The sequence below is a fragment of the Eleutherodactylus coqui genome, chromosome 5 (assembly GCF_035609145.1).
Source record: "Eleutherodactylus coqui strain aEleCoq1 chromosome 5, aEleCoq1.hap1, whole genome shotgun sequence".
Taxonomy (NCBI): Eukaryota; Metazoa; Chordata; class Amphibia; order Anura; family Eleutherodactylidae; genus Eleutherodactylus; species Eleutherodactylus coqui.
The window spans coordinates 72712257-72726412 of record NC_089841.1 but is presented as its reverse complement, the minus strand read 5'-3'; the positions used below and the strand labels follow the sequence as shown (position 1 = coordinate 72726412).

The window sequence follows — 14156 nt, the reverse complement described above, 5'->3', positions numbered from 1 at the left end:
TTTAACAACTGACGAATGACAGCTGTTTCCCTTCGTTCCTCCATACATATGATCAACTCAGCCAAATACTCATGTATTTAGAGTCACAGCCAAATACTGGCTTACGGTATCACCTGATGAACAAAAGGATCACTTGTTGAAATTCAACATCCCTGATCTTTCTTTCTGCCAACATCATCTGGCAGGGAAGAGTTGAGCCATCCCCATAAACATTAGAGAGTCAACCAACCCAACTGTTACCAGGGTTCAGAATACTAAACTCTAATGTATATAGGTGCCCTACATCCCTGGATCAATCACCCATCTCCAGTAATCAGTGTCTGTAACTTGTAATATTATTATACTCAGGAAAGGCATGTGATTATCACTGGAATGACTGTCGGGTGTTCCTGTGAGGGGCATATAAAAAATGTACTTTCATTGTATGTGTATTTGGCTGCATACTGGCCAATCCATTGTACATTAATCAGATCTTGATCTGATGTGCTATCCAAGTCCAAACATTACTAGTTACTAGAGATGAGCGAGCGTACTCGGATAAGCACTACTCACTCGAGTAATTGGCTTTATCCGAGTATCGCTGTGCTCGGGGCTAAAGATTCGGGTGCCGCTGCGGCTGACAGATGAGTCGCAGCAGGGAGCAGGAGAGAGCGGGCGGGAGAGAAGGAGAGAAAGATCTCACCTCCGTTCCTCCCCGCTCTCCCCTGCAGCTCCCCGCTCCGTGCCGGCACCCGAATCTTCAGGGACGAGCACAGCGATACTCGGATAAAGCAAATTACTCGAGCGAGTAGTGCTTATCCGAGTACGCTCGCTCATCTCTACTAGTTACATGTCTTCCACAATCGGTCTTGGTCTACTGAAACCACCACGTATATTGCCGTTGAGTTTATTTCCCATTTCTTGCTATATCAGTGCATCTGTGGTAGATTGTTCAGATAAAGGTTGTTGGGGCTCACAGTATATAAGGATTCACAACCCATCACATGCACAGAGACCGTAACAGTCATGAAAACTTTGCTCATTCTGTTTCTCTCCGCAGCTTGTCTGCTGATCTCTGAAGGTAAGAACTCTATGATTTATAACTTAGCAGTATTGATGTGTTCATTTACTGTGAGAGACCATGCTTCATCTGGGACCACTAGTCAGGAACAACCAGTTACCAGCCAAGTCGGTTGGCTGATCAACACAGGAATGCCCTGTCCATGTGCAGCTATCAACAAATCAATGTTTGATTCTGATATCATGATTAGAGATGAGCGAGCATGCTCGTCCAAACTTGATGCTCGTTCGAGCATTAGCATACTCGAAAGTACTCGTTGCTTGAGTGAGCACCACTGCAGTGCTCTGGTGCTCAAGAATATTTCACCCTCTCCATTGTCTTCAAAGGAACCGCGGCTGCTGCTGGCGGCTCCATTGAAAACAATGGTCTGCCGGCACCCCTGAATTGTTTTTCATGGAAGGGCTTTACATATAAGCCCTTCCCTGAAAAACAAGGATTTTAGTGTAAAAAGAATAAACTTTTAGCACCTCCGCCAATCACAATCAGCTCTTTCAGCAGCCAGGGATTTGAAATCCCTGCCTGCTGATAGAACAGCACTACAGAGGTGGGGACAGCGCAGAGAAGACGCGACTGAGCCCCGGTAGCTGAAGGGAGGTGAGTATCTAATTTTTTGTTTTTTACACCGCTTTCAATGGATTTTCAGAGAAGGGCTTATATTTAAAGCCCTTCCATGAAATCCGTTGATGGGGGTGTCGGCAGCAGGATCATCTACCGCAGCTCTTATGTGTGACAGCTGCGGTAGGGAATTGAAGAATTCCTCTGCTGCATCTGTCACAGATGTGGCAGATGAATCAGTAGGGAATTCTTTTTACTAGTGGGGATGAAGGAAACATCTGCCGCATGTGGCAGATGTGTTCTTCATCCCTGCGGGGGACACGGCAGCGGCGGATAGGTAAGTTGTTTTTTTTTTGGTTTTTTTAACACTAAAATCCTTGTTTTTCAGGGAAGGGCTTATATGTAAATCCCTTTCATTATAAAAAAAAACAATGCAGGGGTGCCGGAAGACCATTGTTTTCAATTAAGAGATGCTTGGGTCCCCATTGACTTCATTGGGGTTCGTTACTCGAAACGAGCTCTCGAGCATTAGAAAAAGCTTGGCTCGAGTAATGAGCACCTGAGCATTTTGGTGCTCACTCATCTCTAACCATGATGTTACCCTGGAAGCCGTCCTCGCTCAGGCTCTGATAAATAGCCAGGAGTTGGGAGAAGTTGTGCAACTGGTTTGAATAATGTCTCATTCAAAAAATAGTCATTAAGGGTTTATTTTTATAGGTTTTTTTTAGACCTGAAAATAACCTATTCAATGTACATAGGGGTCCTAGGACTTTATTCCTTTAATGAATAGCAATCTTTCAAAATTTCTTCTTTGCCTTTTCATCCCCTCTTTTCTAGAACCACTGTTTTTTGAGTTTTGTTTTCTGTTCATGGTGAAGCAAAATTGCCATGTTACTTTATTCTACAGGTCAGTACTAATGCGGTGATGCTAAATCTGAATAGTTTTTTATGTTTTATCACTTTAAAAATACGAAAAACTATTTAAAAAATGGCTGTCTGTCACTTTATTCTGATACCAAGAACCATCTTACTTTTCCATCAGTAAAGCTGTGTGTGGGCTTGTCTTTTGCAGGGAGACCTGTAGTTTTTATTGGTAGCATTTGGGAGAACATATGATGTTTTGATCGCATTTTCGTAAATTTTTTTAGAAGACATAGTGACCAAAGAAATGCAGTTTTGGTATTATGCATTTTCTTTTTCTTATAATTATTATGCAGGATAAATAATGTGATATTGTAAAAGTTCAGACTTTTACAGAATCGGTGATACCAATCATTTCTTATTTTATATAAAAAATGGAAAGGGGGGTTAAACTTTCAATATTTTTTATATTTTTAAATATGTTATTAAGCTTATTTTAACAGTTTTCTTAGTCTTCATAGGGTACGTGAATGTGCAGTCACATGATCACATGTACAATATACTGCAACACTTGTGTATTGCAGTATATTGTACATTTTAATATACAGCTCAGCCTTGGAAGCCTTCACTAGGCTTTGGACTACCACGTGAACCCATTGACACCAAGGGCATATATAGAATTCATGGGGCACCATACCAAGACTCACAATTGCCTCTCACCCCAATCAAAATCATTATATTAGAGACAGCATATCTGAGTCTGGTCAGCAGCACAGGGCTCTTTGTAAATCAAAGTGCTGCTGTCTAGAGGTTGCTCTGCTCACTGCAGAAGCTGATTCCTCCCCCTTTCTGGCAGTGCTAATGAGAGCAGAAGAGAGGGGAAGGAGTCAGTTTCTGCACTGAGAGCAGCACCTAGAGAAGCATTATTGTCAGTTACAAACAGCTCCGGACTCCATTGTTACTGCTCACAGCAGTCGCATGGCCTGCCTACACTGATTGTCACCAATGATCTTGTCATGGAGGGGCTGATGGACTGCCAGCAGAGGACCCCCCTCCAGTTTAGCTTAGTTGCTGCAATAACCATTGACCATGGCATCTAAGTAGTGAAATGGCTGAGATCAACGATGGCTCTGATCGCGGCTGTTGTGGGTAGGTGTTAGCTGTTTCAAACAGCCAGCACCCACCAGATATAGAGCAGGCTTAGAAGTCTCTTTGCTCTCTATCTCACATAGTTTATGTTCGTGTCAGTTTTTAAAACTGCATATACATAGTAAAGTGCCTTGGTCAGCACTTTTATACCCAGCTTAAAAAAACTAACAGGGATGGAAACTACGAGACGAAGTTCAAAGGATTCATCTCACATGTTCTCTATCCTGGTTCTGTCTTGCCTTTTGTCCTGATGCAGTTTTCTGCATGCAGGGAAGAAAGCTGAGACAGAACCAATGCTGGAAGCCTAAACACAGGGTGATACAAGCCTCAGGCTACATGCACACAAGAATGAAAATCATGCCGGTTTTGTGCGTTGCGAGATGCATAAAACACGAGTGCATAAGAACTCTATTCTTTTGAATGGGGTCATACACATAAACGATGTTCTCCTTTACAGGGATGCTGTGAGGTAAAAGAAAAATTGCTGCATGTCCTATTTTTTTGTGTCCCTTGGAATGCATCTTCCATTGTTTTCAATGGGACCCCAAAGATGGGGTCCCATCGCATGGCACTCGCATGCCATGTGATGTGCATGCGAGTGCGATGCAATTATGTTTCCCATTGAAATCAATAAGAAACACTTGTGATCCTCTATCACGCGTGAAACAAGCATTTGAGGATCGGAATTCCATGAAAAACATCTTGAATCCACGGGCAAAACGCACGTTGACAAGCGTCATGTGGGCCTGAGTTTCTCAGCCCAAAATCACGCTCGCCCGTGTGTATGTAGCATCAGATATCTTTGTTACATTTTCTATTATATACTAACCAGCAAACTATTGCTGTTTTGCGATCTCTTTCATCAGTAATTTGCTAATTTGTGCAATATTATTAACCATCTAAAAACCTACAAGAGCCAATGCTACCCTTACTTTATTTTTTAACCATATACTTACCGCTGAAATGCTTCATCTTAACACCCGGAGGTAAGAAACTATTGCTTTATTTAGTTTATGTATTGTTCTCACTGAAGCTGGACAATTACTAGAAATACAGTGATAGCTCGGATTAAGAGTGCCTCAGCTTACAAGCTTTTTGACTTGAGAGCAGGCTCTCTCACGAATTTTTGCTCTGATTTAAGAGCAAAAACTTTGGTTACTAGCCTTGCTCTCAATGGGGCCACCGCTGCTGCCAGTGGCCCCATTGAAAGCAATGGCCTGCCGGTAACCCCTGCAGTGATTTTCGGGGAAGGGCTTTAAATATAAGCCCTTTCTTGAAAATTATTCCTAGCTGTAGTAAAAAATATATACTTACCTGTCAGCCGCTTGTTCTTCCTGCATTTTTAATCTCCGCCTGCTGAAAAGCTTCAAGAGCAGTGCGGGGAGAACAATCAGCGGCTAGACGCGCCTGAGCCCCGGCAGACAGGTGAGTATATATTTTCAATTTTTTTTTTTACTACAGCTAAGAATGATTTTTCAGGAAAGGGCTTAAATTTAAAGCCCTTCCCTGAAAATCACTGCGGGGGTGCCGGCGTCCCATTGCTTTCAATGGGGCAACACCATCCCCATTGAAATCAGTTGGAGAGCTTCGCCATCCGGAACAGATTAATTGCTTTTCTATTCATTTCAATGGGGAAAATTGATTTAACTTACAAGTGTTTTTGGTTAGGAGCTCCGTCACGGAATAAATTAAACGCTTAACCCAAGGCACCACTGTTTGTAAAATAATTGGTAGTATTACTACTTTGATAACTAAAGTTTTTGCAGTCTTTTAAAAAGTAAATTTACAGTATTTACAACTTTTAGTCCAAAGGCCACTTTCACACAGCCAAATAAATCGTGCAAAATTTGCTGCAATCTGAACCCCATTCTTTTGAATAGAGCCATAAACAGCGATAAGTGTAGGTAGTCTAACTCATTCCAACTCTCTTTGCCTATCACATTATTGTTGAACACTACATCCAACACTTTAAGTCCTCCATTACCAATCTTATTGTTATCCATTGTAATCCTCCAAAGTTCTCCATGTTACATTCACACCAATTACGGTGAAAATCGTTCCCTGCACAAAATAAATGAATTAACAATTTCTCCCTATCTTAAAGGGGTTGTCCCGCGCCTAAAGAGAAAAAAATTTTTTTGCCCAGTCCCCCAGTACCTGTAAAGGAATACTGCTGCCAGGTGTTATTAAAAAAAAACAAACATTCCCTTACCTGAATCCCCATTCAGCAACTTTAAAAAATCTTCTTTCCAAGACTGTTGCCGCTGGTCTTCTCCCACGATGCACCGCAGGTCTTCTCCCATGGTGCACCGTGGATGTTCTTCTGCTGTCTGCTCTCCACTGCCGATTCCAGCCACCTCATTGGCTGATCGGCACCACGTGACGGGGGCGGAGCTACGCGATGATGCTGAGAAGGGCGAGGAGCCAGGACACAGCTCGTGAGCCCGGACCATCCAGAAGAGGATTTCTCTCTGCGCAAGCGCGACTGTTCCGGCGACCAGAGGAGAAGTTTGGTCGTCGCCATGGAGATGGGGACACCAGCACCGGGAGGGGGTAAGTATATAACTTCTGTATGGCCAATATTTAATGCACGATGTATATTACAAAGTGCATTAATATGGCCATACAGAAGTGTATAACTGCACTTGCTTCTGCGGGACAACCCCTTTAAGAACTCTTGTTTTCACAAATTATTCTAATGCAATTGATATATCCAATTATTTTTCAAAGTTCTCTAATTACTTCGAGGCACATTCACTCCTGTCATTACTGAATCTATTCTCAATAGTTGCATTAGGGGCTCCATTACACTAATAGGGTAGGTGATATAGGACATCCCTGAGACACACCTGAGCTCATATTCACTCTTCTGGTTAATTACCTATTCACAAGAAAACATCATCATACATACTTTTAATCACTTTCGTAAAACATTAAGTAAAACCTAAGTGCTTATATTTAAAGCCCTTCCCCGAAAATCACTACGGGGGTGCGGCGTCCCAGTTCGTCTATACATTAAACTAATTGTGTCTATACATGAAGCATAAAATCATAACTCACTCTGTCAAATCCTTTCTCAAAATCAATCCCACACACAATCAGACTTTTCTTTCTCACTTGACAAGCATCAATGATATCTCTCAGAAGACACAGATTCAGTCAATCACCTTTTAAACGCTGCACATTCTTGATCTTTCTTAACCAATCGCTTTATCTAAAGTGTAATAATCCACTTTTAGCAACAGAATGGTCACCAGTTGCCTAATATCTCCTTTGCTTCCTTCTTGTGAATGAAAACAATAGTGCCATCCTTCATAGAATCACAAAACAATCTTAACCTGTTAATGACCATCTACTGTAAATGTATAGTGGGGGGGTCTATGGAGTAGGCTTGGCTATTGAGTGTTGGGTGTTTGAAACAGTTGACACCTACCTGTATTGGCTGTGACTAGAGCTAGTTTTGGTCAAGGGTGTTTAACTACTAAGCCCTTTGCTGGAGGGAGGCCTCTCTGGCACCCGATTGGCCCCCATGTAACACAATGACAGGGTGACAATGAGTTCATATGTAGGTTCAAACCTGCAGTATCTGAAAGACTAAATTTGTTAAAGGGGTTGTCCCGCGCCGAAACGTTTTTTGTTTTTTTTTCAATAGGCCCCCCGTTCGGCGCGAGACAAACCCAATGCATGTGTTAAAAAAAAAAAAACGTTTAGTACTTACCCGAATCCCCGCGCTGCGGCGACTTCTTCCTTACCTTAGCAAGATGGCCACCGGGATCTTCACCCACGATGCACCGCGGGTCTTCTCCCATGGTGCACCGTGGGCTCTGTGCGGTCCATTGCCAATTCCAGCCTCCTGATTGGCTGGAATCGGCACACGTGACAGGGCGGAGCTACGAGGACCAGCTCTCCGACACGGGCGGCCCCATTCACCAGGGAGAAGACCGGACTGCGCAAGCGCGTCTAATCAGGCGATTAGACGATGAAATTAGACGGCACCATGGAGACGAAGACGCTAGCAACGGAGCAGGTAAGTGAATAACTTCTGTATGGCTCATAATTAATGCACGATGTACATTACAAAGTGCATTAATATGGCCATACAGAAGTGTATAACCCCGCTTGCTTTCGCGGGACAACCCCTTTAAAGAGATGCCATGATACTAACTTTTTCTAACCTGTTATTTCCTTGATTCTGCAACCAAGTCACAGACGTGCATTGGGCATTCCCTAGACCAGTGATAGCAAACCTTTTAGAGACTGAGTGCCCATACTGCAACCCAAAACCCACTTATTTATCACAAAGTGCCAACACGTCAGGGGGCGGGGCTTATCACGACGTATGATTTTACTCCTGTTCTAAAAAGGACAGGGCCGCTTCAAAATAGACATGATGCAGATTTTGACTCCTTTTTGAACACGGAAATGCTGCAGAATGTCCTCAGCGGAAATTTCTGTGGAAAATTCTGCAGCATTTCCGCATCCAAAAAGCAGTCAAAATCTGCACCCTGTGTATTTTGAAATAGCCCTGCCCATTTCTGCCACATGTAAACATACTCCGGCGGTAATAGCGACACCCCCCAGTGTAGTAGTGACATGCCACAGCGGCCACCAGCGTAGTAGTGACACGCCACAGCGGCCCCCAGCGTAGTAGTGACATCCTGCTGCAGCCCCCAGCGTAGTAGTGACATCCCGCTGCGGCCCCCAGCGTAGTAGTGACATCCCGCTGCGGCCCCCAGAGTAGTAGTGACATCCCGCTGCGGCCTCCAGAGTAATAGTGACACCCCACAGCAGCCCCACAGTGTGTGCTGCAGCCGCTCTGTGTCTTGCTCTCCAGCTGCTGCTGCTCCCTCCGGCCTCTACTGGCAGTGGATGTGCTCATGCCGCCGGTGCTCTGTCTCCTGCTGCCGGCGCCGCTCTCTATCAGAAGCTGGGGCGTTAGAACATGTCAAACTCCTGTATTATGTCGCCACCCCTAACTTCCGGTGGCGACATAATACAAGAATACCGGGGAGCCATGGCCCCTGCCGGTATTCACAAGCTGTGAGTGGCCGATGGTGGCATGTGCCAGCAGGGAGGGCTTTGAGTGCCGCCACTGGCATGCGTGCCATAGGTTCACCACCACTGCCCTAGACGCTCTCCCGATCACTTTGGACATTGATTGGGAGTCACTGGTGGAGTGGATGACCATACTTGCATCTATAGACAAACAAGAGAGATTTAAACATATTGATTGGACTTCAGGATAGATCTTATTGAGATGTTCCTTTAAAAAAACTTATATGGGGTTACTATGAAAGAAATAGACACTCTAAATGTTATATAATAAGACCAAACCGTTAAACAGGTAGACACGCAATATGCATAGTAGCTTAGTGTTGTCATGAAAGTTTATTTGCCGTCAACATTATGTGAACGCCTGCGGAGACAGAAATTTCAGAACACTGCTTATTTATGAAGAAGGAAAAGTTCTGTTCTGCGAGACGACCTGCAGCAGAGGAACAAGTGGATCGTGTTCGTAAAATGGATCACACACAGAACTTTTGTAACTTAGTCATGCACATTTTTAAAGACATATTTCAGAAACCATGTATGAAATAGCCATAGATATCAATAATACTTTGGTTGCTATACAACATTGAAAGTGTTTACTTCTTTTATAAGAACTCTATATTTATGACAATCATCCACTGATGTCTCCATCACAGTCTCCTGCACTGTTTGATACTGAACTGTAATCTAATGCTGCAGACTGATGAGATGATACCAGATATACGGCAGTTTTATGGTTTATCTTCAGCTGAACACAACCCTGATGTATAGAATATAAGAATCTGATGAAGATGGAAAGATCTCTGCTGTTCCCGCCTGTGTTCTCATTTCCGCCATGTGACCTCCACTATCTGACCCCCTCATGAATCACACTGCCCCAGACTGCACTCATGGAACAAATTCTTCTTCTTTTGCCTTCTTGTTTATAGTGCAATTGGCTTGAAATCTTACACAACCCACCTTGTTAATTCTGTCTGGTGTGAAGATCCACCCACAACATATAGGGAAATGCTATACGGCAAAAGGTCAGTTTCAACATGAGCGTATCGCAACATGTCTGTATTACACATCCATATTACAGACATGTTACAGTTGATAGTGCATGTCACTAGTATTTCATCAGTATTTAATCTGTATTTGCCTCCATATTTGCTGTCATTGGTTTATTTTCTCCGGATCTGTATTCGCCCACTGGAAAATATTACCAATGAACGCAAATACAAGTACAAATGCAGATCAACTACTGATGACAATGCTGATGACATATGGATGCATCCATATTATATCCACTTTACATAGACTATGGGAGTATTTTTCATTGAAAGAGTAGTAAATGCTTGGAACAAATTTCCAGCAGACGTGGTTGGAAAATCAACAATAAATGACTTCAGACAAGACTGGGATGAGCATATACCTATGCTAAGGGAGAAATAAAAAGGACATAATAGAAGGGCAGACCAGATGGACCAGGAGGTCTTTCTGCCATCAATTTCCTATGTTTCTATGCTGCGTATTAAAAATACGGCCGTGAAAAATACACAGATTTACATTTCCTCTATATTATGGTTTTCAAAGCACATACCCAATATGGGCTAAAACTGCACTATTCTGAAAGTGGCTTTTAACCCCTTAACACCACAGGATGTAAGTTTATGTCCTGGCAAGGTGATAGTTAATGCAACAGGACAGACACTTACATTCTGTGGATGGCGCCAGCTCAGAAGTGGACCTACACTATCCTGCAATAGGAGTCGGCTATGACTGACAGCCAGCCTCCCACTGCGGCAGCAGGGATCAATGAAAACACAGATCCCCGCTCTTAACCCTTAATGACCGACTAATTTTTTTCAGTTTTTTCATTGTTGCATTCTTAGAGCCATAACCTTTTATTTTTTCCATCAATATAGCCATATGAGAGCTTGTTTTTTTTGCAGGACAAGTTGTATTTTTTAATGACATCATTTTGGAGTACAAGTAAGGTGTTGCATAACTTTTAGTATTTTTTTAGGGGAATTAGGGGAAAAAAATATGCCATTTTTTTTAGATTTGATTTTTTACGGTCTCATATGAGCCTCATAGGCTACCTCCAGGTGCCATGGCAGCTCTTCAGAACCCGCGATCACATCAAGGGGTTCCGATGAGGGACAGAGGGAACTGTATGCGCTACTTTGCAGCCCTGAGACACAACTATCACTCTTTTATAGTGCGCCCATGGTGCCAAAAAGCCTCTCCCACACTTTGGGGAGGGCGGGGGGGGGGGGGGGCACAGCCTGCATTATCCTTGTCAAGGGGTTGATCTCTTGGGCAGTGATGTGTTAGCTGCATCACTAGAAGGGTAGAACCCTTACTTCAGCCTCTGGGAGGCTTCAAGAAAGCAATGGCTTTTGTAACGCCTCTGTGCATTGACATGGTATCATGCGGTACCCATCATTTATAATTTTATGGATTTTTTGTAATTAAAGAAGAATAAAAGAAGTGCTTTTAAGGAGCCGGCTTTTCTCTTTTGTCGTTAAAATTATTATAGAAGCTAAACTATTAAAACAAGGCAAGTATTTAGCAGTTCTGTTTATCTTACATCTCAGAGGAGACTTGAGAGCAAGTACAATATTAGTTTGGCAACAATTCTACTCGTAGCAAAATTCAGTTAGATCATTATCGAAATGAGAGATTATAAACTAGAGAATTCTCTCAGAAGCAGCAAGTACTTCCACTTAACTATAGCAAGTATCCAGTAACAAAACAACTACATAATATTCTTTATGAGGCTTCTAAGTAGCTAATTATAATTAAAGCAAAAAGAAGGCTAGCTACCCTGTTTCCCTGAAAATAAGCCCTACCCTGATTTTTCAGGATTTTCGGAAAGGTTTGAAATATAAGCCCTAGCTGCATTACATTAAAAAAATGTCTGATTGGTTCTCGATCGCTGTCCAGCCAATAAATGCAATGCTCAATGAACCGATCAGACCAGACCTATTGCTTCCTGGAGGCGGGATTTAAGGACCCCGGTACCAGGAAGTGATCTTCTGTGGGCGACCGAGGACTGCAATAAGCACATTGGAGCTCCGGAGAGCAGCAGGACGGACCTGGACCAAGTCTGCTAGGTAAGTATAATAAGATATTCCCTGCAAATAAGACCTAGTGCCTCTTTTGGAGCAAAAATTAATATAAGACAGGGCCTTATTCTCAGGGAAACACGATATTATACTAGGATACTTCACACAGACTTAGTCATCCATCAGAGGACAGTAATCTGATGGCCCAGCCTATACTCATATAGAACATGCGCACATCAACCTTTTATTTGCCATGTGAACTTTGTATTTTGAATTTTAACATAAAGGACATATCATCAATAAGGTATAATAGGTTATAAATGATGCAACTCATGACAAATACAGGGTGCTTTACTCAAAGCGCATCCCAGTAATTTCGCAATATTTGTATTCTGGACAAATATATCTTATAAAACTGAATATTGACACTTATCTTGGTTCTTGGTGAGCTCAGAGTCACCACAGAAGATGTTGAAAGTGTCCACCATCAACCTCAAAGCACTTCTGCATTCGACGCTCCGTGTTATGGAAAGCGCACAGCAACACGCACAAATCAATTGTGGTAATTTCACATCTAATCTTATTCTTCGCTGCAGCAATGGTTTATTGGGGAACACTTTACCCTTTAAGTGGCTCCACAGGAAAAGATTTGCCAATGTAAGGTCTGGTGATCTCAGTGGCCACAGATCCTTCAAGATGATTCTATCTCCGAAGAAAGAACACATTTTCTCCATTATGTTGTGGTATATTGCGGCATTGCTGATCTTTGGGGAAATGTTGTCCTATTGGTCCTGTACTGAAATGTTTCTTTAGTTTTGTTTTTTATTGTAAAAGCACTTTGTTCTGTCATTAGCTGTGGTGGGTCACAGGGGAGTATGCAGGCGTTGCCTTTTTGTGTGCTGTATAAAAGAGCGTACCTACGCAGCATCGGGCGTATTCCTTGCCAGGAATTGTGTGTACAAGTTCGGCTGTCAGTTGGGTTCTGTATCAGGCCATCCGGCATGGCCTTCTGTGAGCTGGTAACCAGCCTGTAAAGCCTATCGTGAAGAGCTTCAGTTTAGCGGGGAAACACCACTCAGTCTTACATTTACTGATTCTTGTGGCTGACATTTACTGCAAGCTATAAATGTATAAGTACATACGTTTTTTAGAAACTTGCATTTATTAGTATCAGCCACACATACAAGACTAGTTCTTGAAAGTCATGAGTTGTGCCTAGCCCTGCCCACCGTTGGAGCTCCACCCACTCTCCTTTCTTTCCCTGATTGACAGCTCTTTCCCCATGCACAGTAATAGGGAGTAAGTTGTTAATGAGTGACCTCAAAGTCTGATATGTAGAGCTAACTAGAATTTCTCCCAAGCTACTACACAGATAAATACAGCTGATATATCTCTGTAATCAGCACACCTGTCAGAGGGGGCAGCAAAATGTTGGTGATAAATTCCCTTTAACACCGCTTTCAGACGATCGTATTTTAGCTCTGTATTTGGTCTGTGTTTTGTGGACCATAATACAGAGCTAATATAAGTCTATGTGTCTATTCATATGGCTGTAGTTTAACCCATTTAGAACCAAGCACAGTAAATTTGTGGCGCTTTGTCCTGGGCTTTAAAACCAGCCGATAGTAAAAAAAAATACAGCCGGGGAGGGGGGGTTAAAGCCTCTGCTTCTGCAATAAATTAGAAGCAGGTCGGGTTGTCAGCTGTTAGTGACAGCTGAGAACCTGTGGAAGAAGGCAGAAATGGTTTTTAACCCTTTCTGCCCACTCCTTCTCTAGTACACAGTGCTCAATAAGCGCTATGTACTAAAGAGAAAATCGTTCTTCCACTACGCGAGCCGTCTGTTGGGATCCCAAGTCACAGCAGAGCTACAGGGTCCTAGCAGACCCTGGTCAGCTCTGCCAGTGACTATTATCACTACAGGAGATGTTTTGCCCTGTAACTGGGGCTTCTATGGATGCCCCAGCTACAGTGGAAAAGTATCAAATGAAAGAAAAACAAACATATGAATGTCCCCTTTAGGTCTTATATGACATCATGGGGGACATAGATATTAACAAAATTAATTACATAAATAAGTAAAACAAAATTACAGAATAAAGTAAAAATATATACATAAAAAAGAAAATAGCCCAAAGCCAACGCCAACCAAAACTGTCGCCGTATGCACCCTGTAATCCAAAACCATACATATTATATTTCAAATGTATTAACTCATTGTTTCTACTGTATTAATTCATACCGAAAAACTGCAGCATGTCCTATTTTTCTGTGATATCGCAGAAAACTCCCCTATTATTTGCTATTAAAGAGTTCAAAAATTGCATCACACTCGCATGAAACTTGCATGTACATGTGAGGGCAGTGCAATTTTTAAGTTTTCACTATAGAAATACCATGCTGCAGCCTCCGAGAAGCGGGCCCTCAGC

General features: G+C 42.7%; 1 protein-coding gene across 1 annotated transcript in view; it reads left to right on the top strand.

Moving 5' to 3' along the window:
* The first annotated feature begins 1002 nt into the window (after positions 1-1002).
* LOC136626902 (granzyme A-like) overlaps positions 1003-14156 on the top strand; it is a 36017-nt gene continuing 22863 nt past the window's right edge. Inside the window, exon 1 of the mRNA XM_066601855.1 lies at positions 1003-1060. Within this exon, the coding sequence (XP_066457952.1) occupies positions 1006-1060 (55 nt within the window). The 5' untranslated portion in view covers positions 1003-1005. The remainder of the gene's footprint in view (positions 1061-14156) is intronic.